At 38.0% G+C, this 21476-nt stretch overlaps 4 protein-coding genes across 4 annotated transcripts; 2 read left to right on the plus strand and 2 right to left on the minus strand.

The window, feature by feature from the left end:
* Positions 1 to 256: 256 nt before the first annotated feature.
* Positions 257 to 551, plus strand: J4E88_001285 (uncharacterized protein; the record flags this gene model as incomplete). The annotated part of the gene is made up of 2 exons (XM_049394955.1): positions 257 to 326; positions 388 to 551. The coding sequence occupies 2 exons, from the start codon at positions 257 to 259 to the stop codon at positions 549 to 551; spliced, it is 234 nt and encodes a 77-aa protein (XP_049258819.1).
* Positions 552 to 733: 182 nt separating this feature from the next.
* On the minus strand, positions 734 to 2595 carry J4E88_001286 (uncharacterized protein; the record flags this gene model as incomplete). Its single annotated transcript, XM_049394956.1, has 2 exons — positions 734 to 865; positions 925 to 2595. The coding sequence occupies 2 exons, from the start codon at positions 2593 to 2595 to the stop codon at positions 734 to 736; spliced, it is 1803 nt and encodes a 600-aa protein (XP_049258820.1).
* Positions 2596 to 3231: 636 nt separating this feature from the next.
* J4E88_001287 (uncharacterized protein) lies at positions 3232 to 4533 on the minus strand (the record flags this gene model as incomplete). Its single annotated transcript, XM_049394957.1, has 1 exon — positions 3232 to 4533. The coding sequence occupies one exon, from the start codon at positions 4531 to 4533 to the stop codon at positions 3232 to 3234; it is 1302 nt and encodes a 433-aa protein (XP_049258821.1).
* Positions 4534 to 6436: 1903 nt separating this feature from the next.
* On the plus strand, positions 6437 to 8767 carry J4E88_001288 (uncharacterized protein; the record flags this gene model as incomplete). Its single annotated transcript, XM_049394958.1, has 5 exons — positions 6437 to 6442; positions 6600 to 6834; positions 6990 to 7150; positions 7204 to 8640; positions 8729 to 8767. The coding sequence occupies 5 exons, from the start codon at positions 6437 to 6439 to the stop codon at positions 8765 to 8767; spliced, it is 1878 nt and encodes a 625-aa protein (XP_049258822.1).
* Between the last annotated feature and the right edge of the window lie 12709 nt (positions 8768 to 21476).

Below are 21476 nucleotides of genomic sequence, written 5' to 3' on the forward strand. Positions count from 1 at the left end.
CGATGATAAGTAGCGCATCGCGATCGCGTACCTGCATCTAGCGCTAAAGTGGACCCTTTCGCATCCTAACACCATACTGATGATATCATGAATAAAGTGACATCACAGCCACGACTAGGCTGATGGGAGCGACAAAAACAAAGAAAACTTCGCGTGTCTTCTAGCATTGGAACTTCATTACATTGCACTTCACTCCAACTCATTGCGAATAACACAAATTCTACGTTTACACGCAACCACACACCAAACAACCAATATGCCTCACTCCAAGACACCCGGCCAGAGCAATGCTGCTTCAGACAAGTTCAACAAGCAGGAGGCTGAGAGTACGTTTTGCATTTCTTCTCCTAAATCTCTGCTGGGATGTCATTCTAACAAATATGACAGGCAAGGGTCTCGGTGCATCAAACGCACCCGCAGCGAAGGAAGGCCACGCGCCCGGCGAAGCGCCCGTAGCTTCAGACAGCGGAAACTCAAACGTCGGCGTCGACCCGAGCGCCAACAAGCCCGGAGAGAAGGGCATCGGTGGACCTAACTACGGTACACACTAGACATGCATCTCTGTCTATGAGGAGATGGTGTATGAATAAGAAAGAAAGGAAACAAGCAAGAGCTCAGCCGTCTCCATGAAATTACGAATATCATTGTATAAATTACGGGTATATTTTTTCCCAAGTCACGCCAGAAAAGCTGTATGTGACCGTGTGTATGAACAATGTGGCCGTTGTGCGTGTTACGCTGCCTTTGGTTTCGGGATGCGGAAGGGATGGGCTTCGGTGTTGAAGACCCAGTCGTCCAGGCTGATGACGTTTGGCTCGCTGAACGTCAGGTAAAAGTACTTTAGCGTTTCCGCCATCCAGAAGCTCTGTAAGCGTGTTAGTACACGCTCGATGTCTTCTGACAAGAAACTAAGAGACGACTTACCTCCATGCTGTCCGCTCTCGGTGGAGAGTCGGCAGATACGTCTATCAATGCAGAATTACCGATGTCAGTGTCTGTGGAGCGCTGTATAGCCGTCCACATATCCCATGCAGCAGCTTGCCATTGCTGCTCCCCTGTGATGCGGTGCATGATGAAGACACTCTCGATAGCCTCCGGCCTGAGAATGTACCTTCTATCATCGACACTGATGAAGCCGCTGGGGAGGCGGAGGTTCGCAATGTTCTTCAACGGATCCTTTTCGTCCGCAGCATTAGATGTCCGGGATAGTATACCATCGAGCCATGCTTTCTCGTCCCATACGCAGGTTGTCGTATTGTCGCACATGAGGAGATGCGATACTTCGGGCATGATACCTGCGGGCGATGCCTTGTAGGCCCAAACACAAGTGTCTGCCAACTTCCGACCGATCGTGACATGTTCGTCGTTCTGGAATAGCTTTCCGCCGAGGGCAAACATGCCACCTGTGTAGCATGCCAAGTGTTGCATCTCTGGGTCCAACGCCGTCGTCGCACCTTCGGCACGGACAAATCCTGACATGAGCATGTCGGAGTTCTCTGGGGTTGATGGCCTGAACAAGGCATATTTGGATGCCGTGTCCATCGCTCTCTCGTACATCTTGCGATAGATGGCGTCTTGACCACCGAGCAGCGCATATTGCTTGCCAATATACTCGTACGTTGAATCAGCCATACTCCCCAGGGTGAATCCACTGTCAGCAGTGAAGTCCGCAGTTCGAGCGTTGACAATGAGAGGCCACATGCCCGGTAGCTTGGTCTTGTCCTGCTGTTCTTCGAGAAGTCTGGTTACCCTGTTGACCGCGTCGTACCATTTCGGGTCCCCGGTCAATTGCGAGAGGCGTGTGAACTCCATGGTCAGACTTCCGATCTCCGCAAGGAGGACCTGCTCGTCCGCTACCTGTGGTTTGCCCTCGCCCGCTGCACGGAACTGCCATCGCGTGATTGGTAGGTGGTTGGGTGTGTCGAATGCATGGTATAGCATCTCGCCCGCCTCCTTCGCCTTGTTCAATAACCTCTGGTCCCCGCTAAGCTCGAAAGCTGCCAGAAGACCACCCAAATGCCGTATGTTCGTCTCGAACACATTGATGTGGTCCAAATCGGTGTATCCAAAGTCGATTTGTTCGATATCCTTGATGGTGGACGAGAACTCCTCTTCAAAGCCCATTATGTATAGTGTGTCGAGCGCGTCGATGAGGGTGGCCGCCCAGCCTCCAAAGTGATCCGCTGCCTCTCCGCTTATAGGTCGGACTTCGTCGTGCATCCATGCGTGGCTTCTGTAACTCTTCCAGCATTTCAGGAATTGTTTCTTAACCTCTTCCTTCCTCGTCTCGCGTATGTTCTTGGCCGTAGCATCTTCCTGTCCAAAGTTGAATTGTATGGGTGGTAAGGCTTTCGGTTCGCCGGCTGGTAGTGGAACGAGGGACTCGATGCGGTTTTTGAAGGGGACCTTTGTCCAATCGAAAGACTTGTACTTTTGCTCTTTCTTTGGTTGTTGGCTTTGCTGGCTCTCCGGGCCTTTGTCGGCGTTTACAGGCGCGTCGCCAGGCTGCTCGTATGGAAAGCTGAGGGACCAAAGCATGTACAGGAAGCCCACGGCGAGGACGGTGTATAGCCCATAGCGTCGCAAAAGCGCCATGGTGTATTACAAGAATTAAGTAAAAAGGGGTATAAAGAAGGGAAGAAGACGGACGCGCAAGACGATGTCTGCGCATTACGAACTGTGGGGAGGCTGATGACGGCGGTTCCTGCCAAGTCGGGAGGCGGCATCCTTGTCGTACACTGGACCCTGTACCTGATTACGCGCCGCTCTCCACGTCCGGACGCCCATCATTGCATCATCAAGACAAGTGCCACGGAGAATAGAATGCGATCCGAGGATGCTGAGTTCGGAGCACGATAGCTAGCCCGAGGAAGCTTTAGTACGGTCATCATATTCACCTACTCGGCGCGCACCTTGCTTTAACACGAAACTTATCAAGGGGATCGCGTACCACAACGTCAACATGCCTCAGATACATTCTGTCCAAGGCCACTGATGATGTTTGGAGCATATTCGAGTCACAATGGCAATGTTAGCTTCATCTTCGATACATAGCGACACACCCCACCCCCTTGGTGATATTCATCCACGTATAATTTGACATGTGTTTTTTCTCTATTATGTACATCTGGACTCAGCTTCTATGACAGCGAGAGATTTGTATGTGACACCCGCAGTTGTTATTGCAACTGCGCAATGGTCGTCTGTGTCTTCTGCTATGTTCATTTCTTCCTACTTAGACTCTGCTGGTGGCAACATGACGACGTACTCCCTCTCACTGCCTCCAAATTTGAGTATGTCCTTGTCCCTCAGCTCAAAGTAGCGACTCGCCTCGAGATCCTCTCCGTTGAGCTCTGTGCCATTACTGCTTTCCAGGTCAATGATGTAGGGCTTGACTTTTCCCTTGTGGCTCTTGACACCGAATTCGTCTTCAACCGTCTTTTGTATGTACCGAAACTGGATGACTGCGTGCTGTCCACTTGAGCTAGGGTGGTCGAGAACGTAATCGGCGACTTCCCGAGATCGTCCCAGTAGCCAGCAGCTCTTGTTCCAGAGTTCGATGGTCTCTAGCACATCGTCGCCCTTGAACACGAAGATGCGCCAGGGTTGTGAAGCGGGCGGTTTGCGTGCCTCGGGCGGCTCGTGGTACTTGAGGGAGATCTTGGTGCCTTCTACGCGGTTGGCAGCTTTGGCTAGCGCGCCAGTAGGCTTGAAGTTGGGCTTCTCCTTGTCAGGCGGTGCGCCGCCATACTTGGAGGGTGGTTGGGCCGAGTCGTCAAGCCCCCGGAAGGAGACTTCTTGTGAAGGTAGCGGTTGTTTGGCCCGCTTGTGGGGCGGCGGTGAGCGCGAAGGCGATGGAGAGCGTGTGCGCCGGTGACGTTTGGGCGGTGGAGATGTGGATGCAGAGGGCGAGCGGGTGCGCGGTTTGCGAGAACGGTACGGTATGGGCGAGCGTGAACGTCTGCCTTCTTTGGACTTGTCGCGGCGGCGTCGCTCTCTGGAGCGCGAGCGATCTCGCCGGCTGTGTCTGTCCGTGGAGCGATCGCGCTTTCTGTTCCTGTCTCCGTCCTTGTCGTGGGAGCGATCGCGCCTTCTGTCCCTCGAGCGATCTCTCTTTCTGTCGCCCGATCTTTCTCGCCTCTTGTCGCGTGACCGGTCTCGTCGCCTGTCTCTGGATCGGTCCTTCCTCCGCTCTCTTGATCCATCGCTCTTCTTCTCTCTGGAGGAGCCTCGTGGCTTCCTGTATGGTTCCGGCGACCGTTCCCGCCTGCGGACAGCGCTTGGCTCGACTGTCGTGGCCTTTGGCTCACGGGCGTTCGGTACGTCCTCGGGCTTCCTCTCTCTCGATCGACTTCTCGAGCGGCGACCAGATGCTATCGAAGGCTCCTTCCCAACGCGTTCGGATACATGTCTCGACAACCTGCTCGGGCTTCCGTTCCTGCCCTCGACTGCCGGGGGCGAGGCAGTCTGGCCTTGGACTAGCTGTTGCGTAAGCAGCCGTCGCGCGCTGTAGGGCGACAGGTCTCTCGCCATATCGGGCCCGATTGCTGAGCACTGGGGCGCAGTCGCGGTGTCGAGATTGGGGGCGCAATGACGATCCCAACTTTTTCTCTAGTGGCTGGTGGATACAGCCAACGTCAACGGGCTTCCTGGGGGCGGCGCCAAGTCGCCTGCACTGCGGTGGTAGCCGGCTAGACCATTACACCGTAATTAGTAGTGGGCTGCGCAAAGAAGCAGAAAGGAATGTGACTAGTACGCAATAGCCGGTTAGCGATTGAAGCTGTCGGTCGCGACTTCCCCAGAGGCCCAAGCTTCCTGCAACTTCGTCACGGCGTCGCGCTACCGCGCCTCATCTTCATCTCGTCTATTCGCTGCATGTACACGGCGGCGCCACTATCCACTCCAAGGCGCCTATGTATACGATATGCAAGGAGCTTGTGTTTCTCTCCCACCCAGTCGGCCCATTTGGCCCCTGCAGCAGCGTCTTCAGCCGGATCCAGACAGGTACGGCGTGGTTTGCAGCCCCGAAACATGACAGCGGGCGTTATGAAGGCGGCCAAGATGGGCGCCTTGCAAACGTAGCCAAACCATCGTCCCAGTGCCCGCAAACTCTCTGGCGATTGCCTTTCCGCCAATCTCTCTCTCTTCGCACCATATCGTAGCCCGAGCGCCTGTAGTTTCCATCCTATCTTCATGCGTCCGCAGTATTGCTGCCACTGAGTGCGGCGTGCGCAACGATCGCGCAATGCCGTCCAAGCGAATCCTGTCCTGGTCAAAACGCCAGTCTAGTTCAGAGCCCTACTATCGCACTGGGGGGTTGTTATCGATTGAGTCGATTGAGCCCGAGTCCAACACCGACGTCGAAGCAAAGGTACGATAACAGGCACAGAATCATGCCAGCGGCCGTCTGGAAGTCGGTGTCTACAGCTGTCTTGTGGTGCCTTACCATTCGCTAATCATCTCTTCCAGACTACACTGAAAGTTGAAAAACGACGTTCAGCCAACCTGGTCATCTTTCCATCGGACGACAGACAACATGTATCCAGTCCCATCACACCCCAGTACGATACAGCCGTGTTTGGGACTGTCAAGACCCTCCAGACTGCGTCTAGCGACATGTTGCGCTCTCCGGTGCCCAGTACGATTGCATGCTCGAGATCTGCCTCCATAGAAAAGCCTCTGCCCAGTCGCCCACGGTCCGCCTCGGTACCATCGATTGCAGAACTACCCGCTGAGCTCCCTGGTTCTCTTCTCCTAGAGAATCAAGGGTTTCCATCCTGTACGATTCCAGTGTCCGTCCAACCCACAATCCAGCTCTTTCGAAGGGAGAGTCACCCACCTGACAAGCGCTTGAGCCACGGGAGTACATGCTTGAATGCATTGGATTTGGTCCCGTCACCATTGAATCATACGAGAAGCGTTCCAGAACTAAGCTCGCGGTATAGCATCATGAGAAACGTTCCTACCAGCGATGCACTTGATTCACGTGTTATGGCCCAAGCCGGCATACCAGCGGCATTGGATGACAAGTGTTTGAACAAAACCGGAATGCGGAGACGTTCGAGACCGGACCTGATTACTGCGCTCTCTGCCATGGACGGAAAGGTTTCGACAAACAGAAGTGGCAGGCATGGTTCTAGTCAGATGCGGCAGGTCCAAGAGAAGAAAGTACGTGATCGGGATACCGAAAAGCGCCGACGCAGCAGTCAAAATGAAGTGAGTGCTGTTTGTTTCTTGATAGAGGCGTATTTACTGGACAAACAAGAAGACTGCATAACGAAACAGTTTCAGAACTTCTTTGTGTACCATCTCCAACTCTGATGCGACGATGTGTGCCTGAGTTAGATGTACTTCTCTGCCGTCAGGCCATGGCATCTGGCTGCTCGCTGGCAATGTATTGTTGTATTCCACGGATCGGAGGCCTGGCAGGCGGATAATGGTGGTGTCAGGTTTCACATTCTCATGTTGCGCGGGCGGCACTTGCACAAACCGTCACCAACTAGTCTCATCGCCATGCCTCTTTCTCTGCCTCGTAATGGCCAATTCGGGCCGTTTCAGTTGCCCAGCATGTATTGCATCCAAATACTAACTAGACCCAGGCGTCTACTGCGACCAGTTCATCGACGCGCAACAACCAGATCGACGAGCTAAAAGCGATCATTGCCACACAGAATCAGACAAACTCAGTCCTACAATCTCAGTTCGCCGCCTTGAGATCGTCGCACGAAGCACAAGTTGCAAGCCTCGTGGACGCACACTCTGCGGAGGTTGCATCTTTGAAAGATCACATTCGGTTGCTTCAAGAGCAGAACAGCAAGCACGGCCTGCACCAGGGTGAGTACCCTTCCAAGTATTCCTGCTCAGTCCACCACTATACTTCACTGCTTTGTGAAGACGATCTCTCTCAACGGGTTAGATCGATCAGTAGGGCTTTTCGAGCTGTGCATCAGTGACACCAGCTATCAGTTCAACATGCTAAACGTGTCTAGTGTCGAGGAATAATACTTCGCTTGTCTCGGATAGCGCTGAGCTGCCACACACGTCGATTCGCGAAACCCCGCCGATTGCTGAAGACCCCGACTTTGCCTGTCCGGTCGAATCTGAGAGCAAACAGCGTTCACACCGGCGATCAGAAAGCAGCCCAGAGATGGTAATGATACACCCGCTCTCCTTCTGGAACCGACTGCTAATTTGGACTGCCAGGAGAGCTTGAAGCGGAAGCTCAGCGCCACACGTCGACCAGAAATGACAACTCGGAACCTGCTCCCAGAGCTCAATCAGTACAGACAAAACAATGTTGCTCTCCAACAGCAGATCGAATCATTGATGGCGAAGTTGAACGAATCGAAGAAAAGCGAGAGAGAGCTTCGTTCAACACTAGGACTGACCGAGATGAGATGTGCTGAGTTCGAGGACAAGGCAACGCACGCTGACAAGCTTGCCAAATCCACGCAGGCTCTGCAAAACACCATTGATCATCTCGAGAGCCGCCTCGAGATCGCCAACACTGAACGATTGGACGCGGAAGAGCAACTTTCGAATCTAATGAACGGGAAATCACCCTTCGACCTCATCTCAAAAGAACCACCTAGTACGAGCCACCCAGCTTCCGATGGACGTATGAGTATGAGTACGGTCTTCTCGAGCGCTTCGCCTATCAGTTCAGAGCTTGACTCGCAAGAGAACGCGACGCTAGCTTCTTTTGTTGCGCACATTGAGCGTCTGCAAGACCAGGTCAGGGAGAAAGATCGTCGCATTGCGAAACTGGAGAAAGAGCGAGAACAGCTACGACGGGCACACAGCGAGATAGAACAAGAGCACAAGACAACTGCCGGTCGTTCAGGCACACACCACCCAGACACGCATATGGAAAGACTTCGAGCCGCAATCTTGAATCGCGAATCCGTAATTGAGGAGAAGGACAGGGTCATTTGTACAGTGGAAAGACAGCTGGAGCATCACAAACTCATGTTGCAAGCCGAAATCAGACGGCATGCGGCAATGAAGCTTCATATGGCTGGGGAAGGGGAAGACAGCTGGCCGGAGCTTGCCTCCATTGCGAGACGGGAAGACATCGATAGGTGGATGGATAGGCTCCACGAGCGCTTGAGGAGGGAGCAATCTAAACAGAAGGGAAAGGCTCTTGCCGATACTCCGGATGTGCAGATGGAGAGCTTGCGACAGGAGATCGACTTCTACGTTAGGGAAATTATTCTCTTCAAGCTCGACATCAAAGGTTACAAGAGCGACATTCGAAAGCTGAAGAAAATCACTGCGCAAATGGAAGCTTACGGCCGGACGAGCGATCTGGAATCTGAAGCATGTTCTCTCAGGCCAACAGTTACACCTGTCCCCTCGTATTTCCCGCCGACCACACCAGAGCTCGATGGCGCCAGTGTTGTCTCGCCTGCTATAGACGAAGGTCATATTGTGACTGCCCTGGGAGGATCCCCAGTTGCTATCTCCCCATTGGCTCCCTCGCGCGATCGGGACCGCGTCTTCATGGCACCAAGAAACTCACGCGAGCTCGACATACCAGCAACATTATATGAGGTGGCGCATAAGGATGACTACGCAACCGAAGCTGATCTCATGAGTGCGGGGGCCTCTTCAAACTTGGTCTTACCGCGGACAGCTACGGTATGTGCGCGCTGACGGTGTTAAGAGCCCAGCGTCTAACTCACCCAGTGCAGCGAACTTATCACAAGCTTCCCATCACCCAACTCAGCTGTACCACATCAGCGCGTTATACACAAACGTAGTATGAGTGAACCATCACTTGGGGCGTATCAGACCTCCCACGGAGACCATGGACTATAAGGTGGCGGTACAAAGTGTGTGAATAGTTAAGAAAGTAAAAGTTGAATTTAAATACTACTAATTATATAGGAACTAAGGAACTATATACCTGCCTCTTCTTAGTTAAGAAAAGACCTGTCTGTCTAGATTTTCTACGTTAAATGCTTAGGCAGCATAGGTAAGCGTGCACTTCTTCTAAGAGCATGTAACAAACTTGTTACATCTTAGCTATTTACATACTATCTTTTTGCTCTAATTAATTTGTAGCTAATAGAGAGAATAGACCTAATTATTAGTATATAGACAATCTTCTATATTATGCTAATATTTAACGCATATAGTAATACGCGCATTCTCTCTAATAATAGCCTTCTGCGCTGCCTACTATACGTTGTACTCTTCTCTACTTCTAAGATAGAAAACAACGTTAGTATAGCTATTATTATAATATACTTAGTTATAGTTCTAAGAGCAAAACTATTTGTCTCTATTCTTATAGTAGGTAGTATAAGCTTCTCTCTTGCAGAGAGCCTATATCTCTTTACATCTATTATATAATTCTATTTTATTATTATATATCTCTCTAGATTTCTAACACTTATAATATAGAATATAAGCTTAGAACGCAGTAAATACGTAGAGTTCTTATATAAGTTTATATAGAAAGCGTATAATTATACAAGAAATAAACTTTACGTCTATTACTTAGCTTTTATAGTACTCTCTATAACTATAGTTTTTGTTAGGTAATACGTATATAAGATTAGAGTAGAGAAATCTACAGCTTTCTTTGCTTAGATAGTAATTATAATAGAGCTTAAAGCCTATAGTAAGACTAGATAATATAATTAGATCTTATAGCGTAATTCTAAAGTTAGATTTATTTATAAGGTAATATATAGCAAGGCGTTTAATAAGAATATATTTCTAGCTTTTTCTTATTAATTAGATCTTATTATACTTCTTTTAGAATTTCTTCTAGTATTTAATAATAAAAGCGCTTGTTTAGAGCCTATATAGATAACTCTAGCTAGCTAAAATACGCTGTAGTAGTCTAGCAAGAGTTAGCAAAATATCTAGATTATAGCTAGACACGCTCTAGTAAAAGATAAAGAGAAATATTTAAGTTATAACTTACTAGTATATAAAATAAAGAGAGAAGTTATTTATTAATTATAGGTCTCTATAATTCTATTACTACTATAGAACGCCTAATAGCCTATAAATAGTTATAAGTATACTAGAATTACTCTACTTAAAGAGATTGCAAAAGTATTAATATACTAAACTATTATTAAAGTTATAGAGCCTACTTAGAGGCTTTGCGCTATTCTTTAAAAAAGAGTAATTAAGTAGTAATAACTAGAGGTTACTATCTTAAAGATCTCTACTAAACACTTAAGGCTAAGAGTAGATCTATTACCTTAGTAGATCTCTTATATTATATTCTTTATAATCTCTTAAGTTTAGTAAAATACTTATTTTAGTAGATAGTGTATAGGTGTTAGAGAGTATAAAGATGTATTACTACAAGAATATAAGGTAGTTAGTATAGGTAAGAAAGTATATAGACGTTAGTTTAGTAGAAAAGAGTTCTATTATAGAGAGATTCTATTATCTAAAGTAATATATAAGAGTCTAATACTAAAAAGTATAAGTAAAAGATAAGATAGTAGATAATAAAATAATTCTAAAGAGCTCTTGTTAAAAGACGTTCTCTTTCTAGGTAATTTTTAGGTTATTAAAGATCTAATTTATATAAGAACACCTTATGCACTAGTATAAACCTTCTCTTTCTAGTAGTATAGTTTTATTATACTATCTAGAACGTGTTAATTGCTTGTAGTATAAAGAAAAGATAAAGAAAAAATATAGAAAAAAAAACAAACAGTAAAATAAATAATTAAGTAGAGATGTTAGTAATGCACTACTATAGTGTAGGTAGTAAGTAGATTTTAGGTAAAATAAGAAGCTTACCTAAAATCTAAGTACTAGTAACGTTACTAGTACGTCTAGTCTACTTTACGTTTTATCTACTATAACGTAGTTTAGATAGGCTAGCAGTAGAAGCTAATAGAGCTAGTATTAGTATCTTAAACTAAGAAGAAAGTAGTAGAACTAGTAGTAGCGATATTGTTAGAAAGTGTAAAGTACTAGAAGGTAATAATAGACTAGACGCTAGACTACTAGCGCAAGCCTAAGAAGTCTTAAATAGAGAAGAAAAAGTAGATATAGTATTAAGGTTAGCAGCGTTATAGAAGTAGTAATAAACGTCTAGTTCTATGTTAATCTTATTAATAAGATAACTAATAGTATCTTCTATACTATAATTATAATTCTAAACATACTACTATCTCTTATAAGAAGAAGGTGTGCTCTTATTAGTAAAGAAAGAAATATCTAGGTATTTACTATTAGCGCTCTTAGCAAAGGCAGCCTTTTTAAGCTTCTTAACTACTAGCTATAGCATTTTAATCTCTCTAATAACATACTTACGCTCTTTCTAAATATACTCTAGAATACTATTTTTATTCTTACTAAGAAGTTTATAGACCTTCTTACGTATAAGAAGGTTATTCTAGAAGACTTGCGTAAGAATAGCCTTCTAGATCTAGAAGAAGAAGTTAATGTATATATCTACTAGAAATACCTACTTAATACTACTATACTTATTATAATATCTAGATAGTATTATAAGAGAGGCTATAAGATTATAATAAGCCTTTAAGATCTTATTATATATTCTTATAGCTAGAATCTCTATAACGCTCTAGCGTACTATAATATACTATAGAAGAATTATTTAATAGATCTTAGTTACTAGTTCTATAGAGCTATAGAGCGTTATAGAGTAGATAATATAAATGTCTTCTTCTCTACAAATAGACTTCTTCTACTTTACGCCTAGCGCTATTACTTACACTTCTTACGTCTAATTAATATTATTATACTATTCTTTAATAAAGCTAGTAGAATTCTTCTTAGTAGTCTTGCGCTATTATAAGTATAGCTCTATATATTAATAGAAGCTCTCTAAGACCTCTATATAGTTCTAAGAGTTCTTATTATTAATTAAGACTAATTCTTAGATTATATCTATACCTTAACCTTAAGCGTAGGTAAATAATAGATTAAGATTAATATAGTAGAAGAACGTTTTATTGCCTAGTATAGTGTACTTAGCGTAGTAAGAGTAGAAAACTATAGTATATTCTTTGCAAAGTACTAAGTAGAGTATCTAGTAATAAAGGTTAGTATAGACAGCTTATTAAATAAGAGAATAGTATATAATATAAAGCTAGCTAAGGTTCTTATTACTATTAATGTGTTAGAGGTAGTAATAGTATATCTTAAAGAATTCTTTAATAATCTTTTTAAGTTTCTTATTATTAAAGAATAGCTACTTAAAGTTCTCTATAGTAATATTACTCTTCTACTTAAAGTCTTCTACTAGCTTACTCTAATCTATCTTTTTACTAACTGCCTTTTAGAAAGAAATTAAGTATAGATTATAGGCTATCTAAGAATAAAAGTAATAGCTAAGAAAGTTAGAGTCTTATTTACTAAGCTTATATTGCTTAACAAAGAGAATAAATATAACTAGATAGGTTTAGAGTTTATACTACTTGTCTTAGAAAAGATACAAAAGAAGAAGAATATTATTTATAGCTTTTGCATTTATAGCTTGCTTAAAGAGACTTATATAAGTAGCTATTACTTAAGTATAAGTCTAATAGATATAAGTGCTATTAATTAATAAGCTATTAGAGTAGTAACTAATATAGACTTCTTAATACTACGCTTAGATAACTTTAATACGTTTGTAGTTATTAAGTTTAGTGTACTTAGAGTAGCTATTAAGAATTAGTTAAAGAAAATTAGAAGTTCTATCTAGATATCTATAGTTCTTAGCTATAGTTAAAGCCTTAAGCTTATTAGAATTCTAGTCTTTGTCTTCTAAATTGTCTTTATTAAGCGTAGTGTCTATCTTCTTAGATAAAGATTAGTAAGCTAGAGTAGATTTTAAAGCGCTAGCGCTAGATAGTAGTAGTAGTAGTAGAAGGCTAGTTTATGTACTATAAAGCCTTAATTTCTATAACTTAGCTACTACTACTCTCTTCTTAACTATCTTAAGACTAGCCTAGCGCTCTTAGTATGCCTACTTCTCTAGATTTACTAAAGAAGTAACTAATCTAGCTCTACTAAGTTGCCTTACTCTAATCTCTTTTAGCTCTACTTTAATGCAATTACTACTCTTATTAATTGCTTTTAACTTATATAGAAACAATCTAAGTTCTATTATAATAGAGATAGCTAATTAATAGGTAGAGTAAAGCTTTATCTAGTATCTAGCTATAGTGTTAGTAATTATTACTTTATTACTACTATAAAGAGTGTACACAATCTAGTAGTTCTTATTAGAATACCTATTAGCTATATATAGAAAGATATATTACTAAAACTTATATTAACTATTATAAGTGCTGTCTTTCTTATACTTATAAGCGAAAGAAACTATAATATTTCTAGTAGTAAGGCTAAGTATACCTAGTGTTATACTACACTTCTTATAGTTCTTTTTTAATACTTTAATAGAATACTTTAAAAGAGACAGTGTCTTAGAAAGTAGGTTTTTCTTAGTAAACTAAATAGTTACCTTAATAAAATCTTTTAAGGTAGCCTAGTCTTATATAATAATATTAGTCTTAGTGCTTTTGCGTAGAGTGTAGACATAAATAGCTACTACTTAGACTAAGAAAAGAGCTGCGTTACTAATATCTAGACGCCTAAGGTAGAACTATATATTAGATATAGCCTAGTAGTTATATAGAACCTTACTTAAAAAGTAAGAGACGCAGCTTATAAGACTAGGCTCTAATATATTAACGCTCTTAGTAGTAGTAGTTAGCTCTATAATACGCTTATTCTTAGTATTCTTAGCTTAGCTTAAGACTTAATACTAGCTATTAAATACTTTAATACTACTATACTTATCTATAAGCTCTAGTAGCGCCTTAACTATGTTAGATACTTTAAGAATAAAGTTAGTAATCTAGTTAAATAGAAAGGTTGCGTTAGTTATAAATGTATTAAGAATAACCTTCTATTGCTTAGAAGACTACTATTTAAGACTAGTAATAAACTCTGTTACCTTACTATTAATATTTAGATTCTAGAGATTCTAGTTCTAAGCTAAGGTAAGAACTTAGTTCTTAGCTTTAGTGTATAGAGCCTAGATAATTACAAGAGTGTCTTTCTTTAGACATAAACTAGACAGAGTAGTAGAGAAAAAGCTAGCGTTGCTTCTAGAGGCTTAACTATAGATACCTAGAGTAGTAAAATTCTTAGTTAGACTAGGTATGTAGAGCTTAAAAAGTAGACCTTTTTAAGAAGAAGTCTCTTATAAAGAAGAGCTTTAGCTATAAGAGAAAGTTAACTTTCTAGTGTCTATAGCTTTGCTCTTACTCTTATTCTTATTACTAGCTATTTTCTACTAAGCCTCTAGTAGCGTAGGTATCTTTCTTTAGTAATCTAAGACTAGCTCTTATAAAGAAACTCTTACTAGACTAGCTTAAAGTATAGAACTAATAGTACTAAGCTTATATATATATATATATAGTTGCGCTTATACACTTATTTATAGAATTAGTTATAGGTATAATAGGCTAAGCGCGCGCTCTTATATATAGAGTTAATAGTAACTAGAAGTTATAGAGAAGGTTTAGGTAGCCTATAGGCTTATTATACTTCTCTGCGCTAAGCGTAGTAGTTATAGTTATAGTTATAGTTATAATCGCTAAGATAGAAAATAAGAAAGGTTAGGTTAATAAAGAGAGAAAGAAGATATAGTCTACTTCTAAGAGGTAACTATAGTGTGTAGAGGTAGAGAGAAAAGATTAAGAAGGTTAGAGAAGAAAGAAAGAAGTAATAGCTAAGAAGAGGTATATATATATATATAATTAAGAGACCTCTATCTATTATAGTATTATAATATTATAATATTAATAGGTAAAGTTAGAAGATAAAATTATAGTAAAGGTAAGGTAATTAATTACGCAATTAGCTATTATACTTAGCAGTGTTCTTACGCGTATAATAGTATTAGTAAATTAATAGTGTTGTGTTGTTATAGTAGTAATAACTAGATTTTAGGTAAAATTCTATCTTATCTAAAATCTATATGTTAGAACTATTACAGCCTGTAATTATTAGAATTATAGCTAAAGAACTATAATAGCTATATAAATATAGTTTAAAGAGAGTTTAAAGCTAGATAGAATAGTTAAAAAGATAATACTTATTATAATTAGCACTAGTATTTCTAATATTAAAGTTGTAAGAGAGCTATAATGCTTATAGCTCTTTTTCTTATTACCTCTAAGAGCGTATAGAGGTAATAGAGAATTAGCTATTAAAGATAAGGTAGTTATAGTTATTATAGTAGTTTCTAGGTAGTTGCGCGTAGAGTTATAGCTAGTTATTACGCGTAGAATTATAGCTACTGCGCTCTCTAAGCGTTCTAAGTATATTAAAATAGTAGTAGAATAGATACGTTCTTACCTACCTAGTAGTAGTTACTTTCTAGAGACTTAACTATAGGTAGGCTAATACTACTAGAAATTACTATTCTAAGCTCTAATTTAAGTAGCTTAAGAAGCTTAGAATAGTAAATTAACTAAGTCTAGGTAGTTATTGCTAGGTAGAGGCGACGCCTTAGTAGTTATACAACTCTATAGTCTAGTAGACTAGTAGTAGAGAATCTAATATAGAATAGAATATAGCAAGGTAGTAAGAATAGTAGTAGCTATCTTCTCTACTTTATCTTAAAGTTTATAGTACTTATACTCTGCTAAGAGTATCTAAACGTATACTAGCTAGCGCTTACAAGAAGAGATATTAATATATATAGTAAACTCTTTATCTATATTATCTAGTATTAATATTATAGCAAAGAAGTTAAAGGTAGTAGAAAGTACTTAGAGTAGCGTTTGCCTTAGACTCTAGTAGTAGCTTCTAGCTAAACGCTGCTATAAGCGCTGCGCTATCTTTATTACTACTTATCTTATAGTTTATAATACGTTTGTCTAGTATAGTTTAAGACTATAGAGAAGTTAGACGCTTCTCTTACTAGTAGTAGTAAGAGTTAATAGAAGCTAGAAAAAGAGTATAATAAGTAGAGACTTATTATTACTATTAAGGTGTAAGTGTAGTAGAAAAGAAGCTAGAATAAATTAAGGTTAAAAGTAAGAAAGGCGCTGTCTCTTTAGTTTTAGTAGAACTTGTAGAATACTTTTCTATAAGACTAATGTAGTCTGTATATATTTATAATATTAAGATTCTTTATAGTGTAGTTAACGTAATAGAAGAGAAAGAAATAAAAAGAGACTAAAGAAGTGTGCTTTAAATACTTAGTAATAGTAGACTATATATTATTAAAGAGGCTTTTAGATAAGAGAGCTTATAGTAGACTCTTTCTCCTCTTTCTTAAGTAAAGGCTATTCTATAGCCTAAGCTCTTTCTCTATTATAGAGTATCTAGATAAAGAGATCTTTCTCTTTCTATATAACTTATAATCTAATATAAAGGTTAGCTAGTCTCTTAGACGTAAGGCAAGTTTCTTATAGAAATATAGCGTATTGTAGTTTAAAGATATTATTATATAGTTCTAGGTCTAGTTCTTAAATAGACAGGCGAAGTTGTTAACGCTAAATAGCTTACTTCTTCTAGCCTTTCTATCTAAACTCTATTAGCTTATCTACTTAAGAAACGTTAATAGGTTAAATCTTCTTATCTATAGTCTTATATAAGGTAGTAACCTCTAGTTACTAATAAGTTCTACGCGCGTAATTAAGTATCTTCTTATAGTTAATCTTATATATAATAGTATACTTAGTAAGCTTCTATTTATGCTAAATAATTAGCTTAGTGTTCTTATCTATCTAAAGTACCTTTACGCTATTATTAAAGAGAGAGCGTATCTACCTTCTCTATATTTATTAGATGCTTACTAGAAATAGTATATTATATTACCTAAAACTGTATATTAGATTGTACTACGCTCTCTAGTATAGGTATTAAACTATAGAAGAATCTTAAGGTAGCTCTAAAGTAGAGTTAGTTATAGTACTAACTTATACGTATTCTATAGCGTTATTATTCTTATTCTTTTACTTATAATCTATAGTAGAGAATAGGTATATAAGCTTAGAGTTTAAGGTAATAAAGAAAACTAACTTAGTTCTATTCTTAGACTAAATACAATATTATACTCTACTAAATACGTTATATTATATTCTAATATATAACGCTATACACTATAGCTCTCTAAGTATAGCTAAGTGTATAAGATTTGTAATAATACAGAAGGTAGTGTAAATAACTATAGTGCTAATATGTATAGAGACGTTAAACGCAGTACTAATAAATAGCTTATAGCTACTATTAGTAGAGGTAACTTCTTATAGTAGGTTGCTAAGCTTCTATATCTAGTGTTTGTATAGTATCTTTAGCGCACGCGCTACGCTAAAGCAAAGAATATTTATCTACGCGCTTATATTAATAAGGTATTTAATAGAATTACTATAAATATAAACCTAGGCCTCTAGTAGGTCTATCTATATAAATATGTGTCTAGCGCGTTACTATACTCTGCGTATAGCCTTAGTAGGTATATAGTTAAGAGTATTACTCTATAAGTTACTATAACTAGTAACTTTATATTAAGTTTACGTATTTAAGTAGTATATATTAATAGTATTATAGAAGGTATTAGTATTGTATTAACGTAACTATGTAGTTAGTAGAGATTATAATAGGTATTTATAGAAGTTATAATAGTAGAGCGTAGACGCGTAAGAGAGCGCATAGATTTTAGGTAAAAATAGAGCTTACCTAAAATCTATAGCGCAGCTAGCCTTAAAGCTATTTACTATTCTAACACTATCTACACTAACACTATTCTCTTTTAGAAGATTACGCAATTAATTAGCAATATTATTCTAACTAATTAAATTAGAAACTATTACTTCTTATACTTTCTAACTTAGAAGAGCTATTATAATATAATTAGGTTGTTCTTTAATAAGCTTCTTAAGTTCTAGATTAGAAAGAGCGTCTAAGAACTTAACTACCTTCTTCTTACAGCCTTATAATAAATATCTAGAATTAGCTAATATACTATTATTAATGTAGACATTAGTAGGTAGATAAATAACTATAAATAGCGTGTTAGAAGCTTATAGAAGAAATAGCTATTCTAACTAGCTATTATTTAGTATTATAGTAGTATCTAACGCCTATAAGTTAGAAACCTATCTAATTATATTCTTTTTAGGCAATAGCTAAGAGCTTTACAATTACTTAGAGGGTCTACCTCTCTTCTTAATATAGCTATTACAAACTTAATTAGAGTTACTAAGAATACTCTTATTTAGGTGTCTAATAGTATTACCTTTAGCGCTATAGAGAAAAGTAGTGTTCTTGCTACTAATAATAATACTATTAGAATTAATATTATTAAGTAGCTAGGCCTTCTTAGAGTACTTAATACCTTTCTAAAACTAGATAAACTACTATTAAGCGTTCTTATAACTAACGTAATAGTCTAAGTAAGTAATTATATTAGCTAAGTTTAATTACTTAAGAATATACTTAGAGTAAGAGTCTCTCTTAAACTTCTTAGAAAGAACACTATACGCAGGCTATTCTATTATATTATTAGTAACGTTAAAATACTTCTTAATCTTAGACCTAAGCTATTTAAGCTTATAGGTTAATAAAAGAGTACTAGAGATTTAGTTAAGGTAATTATAGAGTAGACTAAAATAGTACGTTTCTTGCTTACGCTTACTATTCTAATAGTAACTAATCTAACCTAGATTATAGAGGTTGTTATAGAGTTTATACTTAGTAATCTTATAACTCTTTTTATTATATATATAGTAAGTGTTAGTGTACTTAGCCTTTCTATACTAAATAGTTCTTCTTCTAGAAGCTATATTTCTAGATACTTTAGTAATAAAAGAACTATTATTTCTCTTAATAGAAGGCTCTTTCTTAGTTATATAGCCTATAAAGTATAAAGTATTATAGAGGTTCTTAAAGATTAGAGTAACTAATAAGTAGGCTATAAAGAAATAAACTATATCTGCGTTAAGCCTTAGTCTATTTAGTAAAGTTATAAGTTATTCTACCTTAGAATCTATATTAAAAGAAAGTAGAGATTCTTACTTCTTCTATTACTTCTTAAGATTAGTAATAACGCTCTTTACCTTCTCTAGGTTAAAGATAGCGCGCTTATTAGTAAGTATAATATATCTTATCTTAGTATCTATACTACTACGTTTCTAGATATACATGTTGTTAATAGCGTTGTTTTTTCTATAGTATTTCTTAAGAAAGGTGTAGATCTTATCTATATAGTACTTAGCCTAATTATTACCTTTAGAAGTGTTAGATATTATAAAAGTAACTATCTACTTATTATACTTTAGAAGTCTATAGTAGAAGAAAAAGCTAAGTTTCTTCTATAGAACTTACTTATTAGCAATATAGGCTTCTGCTATTACGTAGAAGTAAGTATAATACTTAGTAAGACTAGGTAGATTATTTATATACTTATAGATAAAAGCTTATAAGTATAAGCGCTTACCTATCTTAATAGTAGTATTTTTATCTACTTAGTATTTCTTTATGTTTGCCTTAAGCTTAGCCTAGTCTTTCTTCTTATAACTAGTAAAGAGCTTAATAATATAAGTAATAGAGTAATTCTTATTACTAATATAATCTAGAAGAATAGAGACTCTTATCTTATTAGAGAGGCTTCTATTATTAGCTTATTAGTTATAGTCTTTAAGAAACTTAGTAACGTTATTACTAGTAAAGACTAGAGCAGCGTGTCTAGAGTAAACTATAGAGACTACACTATTAGTTGCTATTATAAATAATAATATACTCTCTACTTTAGAGATAGTTCTAAAAGTTAGTATCTTTAGTATTAAAGTAGTTAAAGAAGTAGCAGATAAATGCTTAGAAGAGAGAATTGCTAGATCTCTTAACGTCTTACGCTTTTTCTATTTCTTTAGTAGTTGTTATAGTTCTAAATAACTTATAAAGAAGCTAATACTTCTTTACTTAATAGCTTAAATGCTAAATAGATATTATACTATAGAGATTGTGTAATTAAAAGATAAGTTCTAAATACTTAATAGTGTTTAATACTCTCTACCTAATAGTAGAGAATACTTTCTAAATACTTTTATAGTTAGTATAGCTTAGCGTTTTACTTACTATAATACTCTATTAGGTTGTTAGTTCTATTAAGCTGTAGTTCCGCACTAGTGTACGTTCTAAATATACTATTATAGTGTTATCTTAACCTAGCTAGCTTAGTATTTTATTGTACTTCTAATACTACTATTCTAGGTATTAGTTAAATTAGTGTTTTCTAGTATTTCTAAGTAGTTGCCTTATCTGCGCAATTATCTTATCTAATATTACTTAGTAGTAAGAACGTAGTTAGCCTAAATACAACTACTATTATAGTTCTAGCTAACCTAAAGAAAAAGGCTAAGTCTATACTTATTACGTTTGTTGTAGTTATTATTGCTGTATACGTTGCATTAATACATGCTAACTACTTCTTATACTACGTAGTAGAATATATCTCTATAGACTTTGCTATTTATATAGGTATTAGAGAGTATAAAGATATATTACTATAAGAATATAAGGTAGTTAGCATAGGTAAGAAAGTATATAGACGTTAGTTTAGTAGAAAAGAGTTCTATTATAGAGAGATTCTATTGTCTAAAGTAATATATAAGAGTCTAATACTAAAAAGTATAAGTAAAAGATAAGATAGTAGATAATAAAATAATTCTAAAGAGCTCTTATTAAAAGACGTTCTCTCTCTAGGTAATTCTTAGGTTGTTAAAGATCTAATTTATATAAGAACACCTTATACACTAGTATAATAGAAGAAGAATAGTAGTGTCTAAGCTAGGAATTTCGCCTAGAATAGAAATATGTCTAGTTATTACAATATAGACAAAGTCTTAGACTATATAGGTAGAAGAATTCTAGTTTATAGTTATAGTAGGCTTAAATAGTTATAACGTTAACTTTTTATTAGCTAACTTAGAGTCTACTAGCGCATAATAAGAGAGAAATCTTATTATAATATACCTTTTAGTCTACGTACTACCTACTAAAGACATAGAGAGTATACTACTAGTCTTATATCTTTCTACTTTCTTAGTAAGCTAGGTATATTTAACTATTATTATATTACTATATAGGTAATTATGCAAAACAATATAGCTATAGTAGCCTAGTTTATAATATTACTTATTAATTTTATTGTAAAATAAAAGACTAGTCTAAGTTACTACTACAGAGACGCTAGTAGTGTAGTTACTAGAACTCTTATTATTAAAGCTCTTTAGTACTATAGAATTATAGTTAGTAATACTGTTTTATTTAGTATAAAGCCTTAATATTACTATATAACTATTTACTCTTATAGCGTTATTAAATTATAAACTACTACTAGGTTTAGTTATATTAATTATGTAAGAGTCTGCAACTATTAAGTCTAGATTATTTTTATTATAGTAAGTGTAGATAACTAAGTTGTCTTTAAATTAGTAGAAGAGAAAGTACTAGTTAAACTTAGA

The sequence above is a fragment of the Alternaria novae-zelandiae genome (genome assembly GCF_023758075.1).
Source record: "Alternaria novae-zelandiae strain BMP 2774 chromosome Unknown scaffold_2, whole genome shotgun sequence".
NCBI lineage: Eukaryota > Fungi > Ascomycota > Dothideomycetes > Pleosporales > Pleosporaceae > Alternaria > Alternaria novae-zelandiae.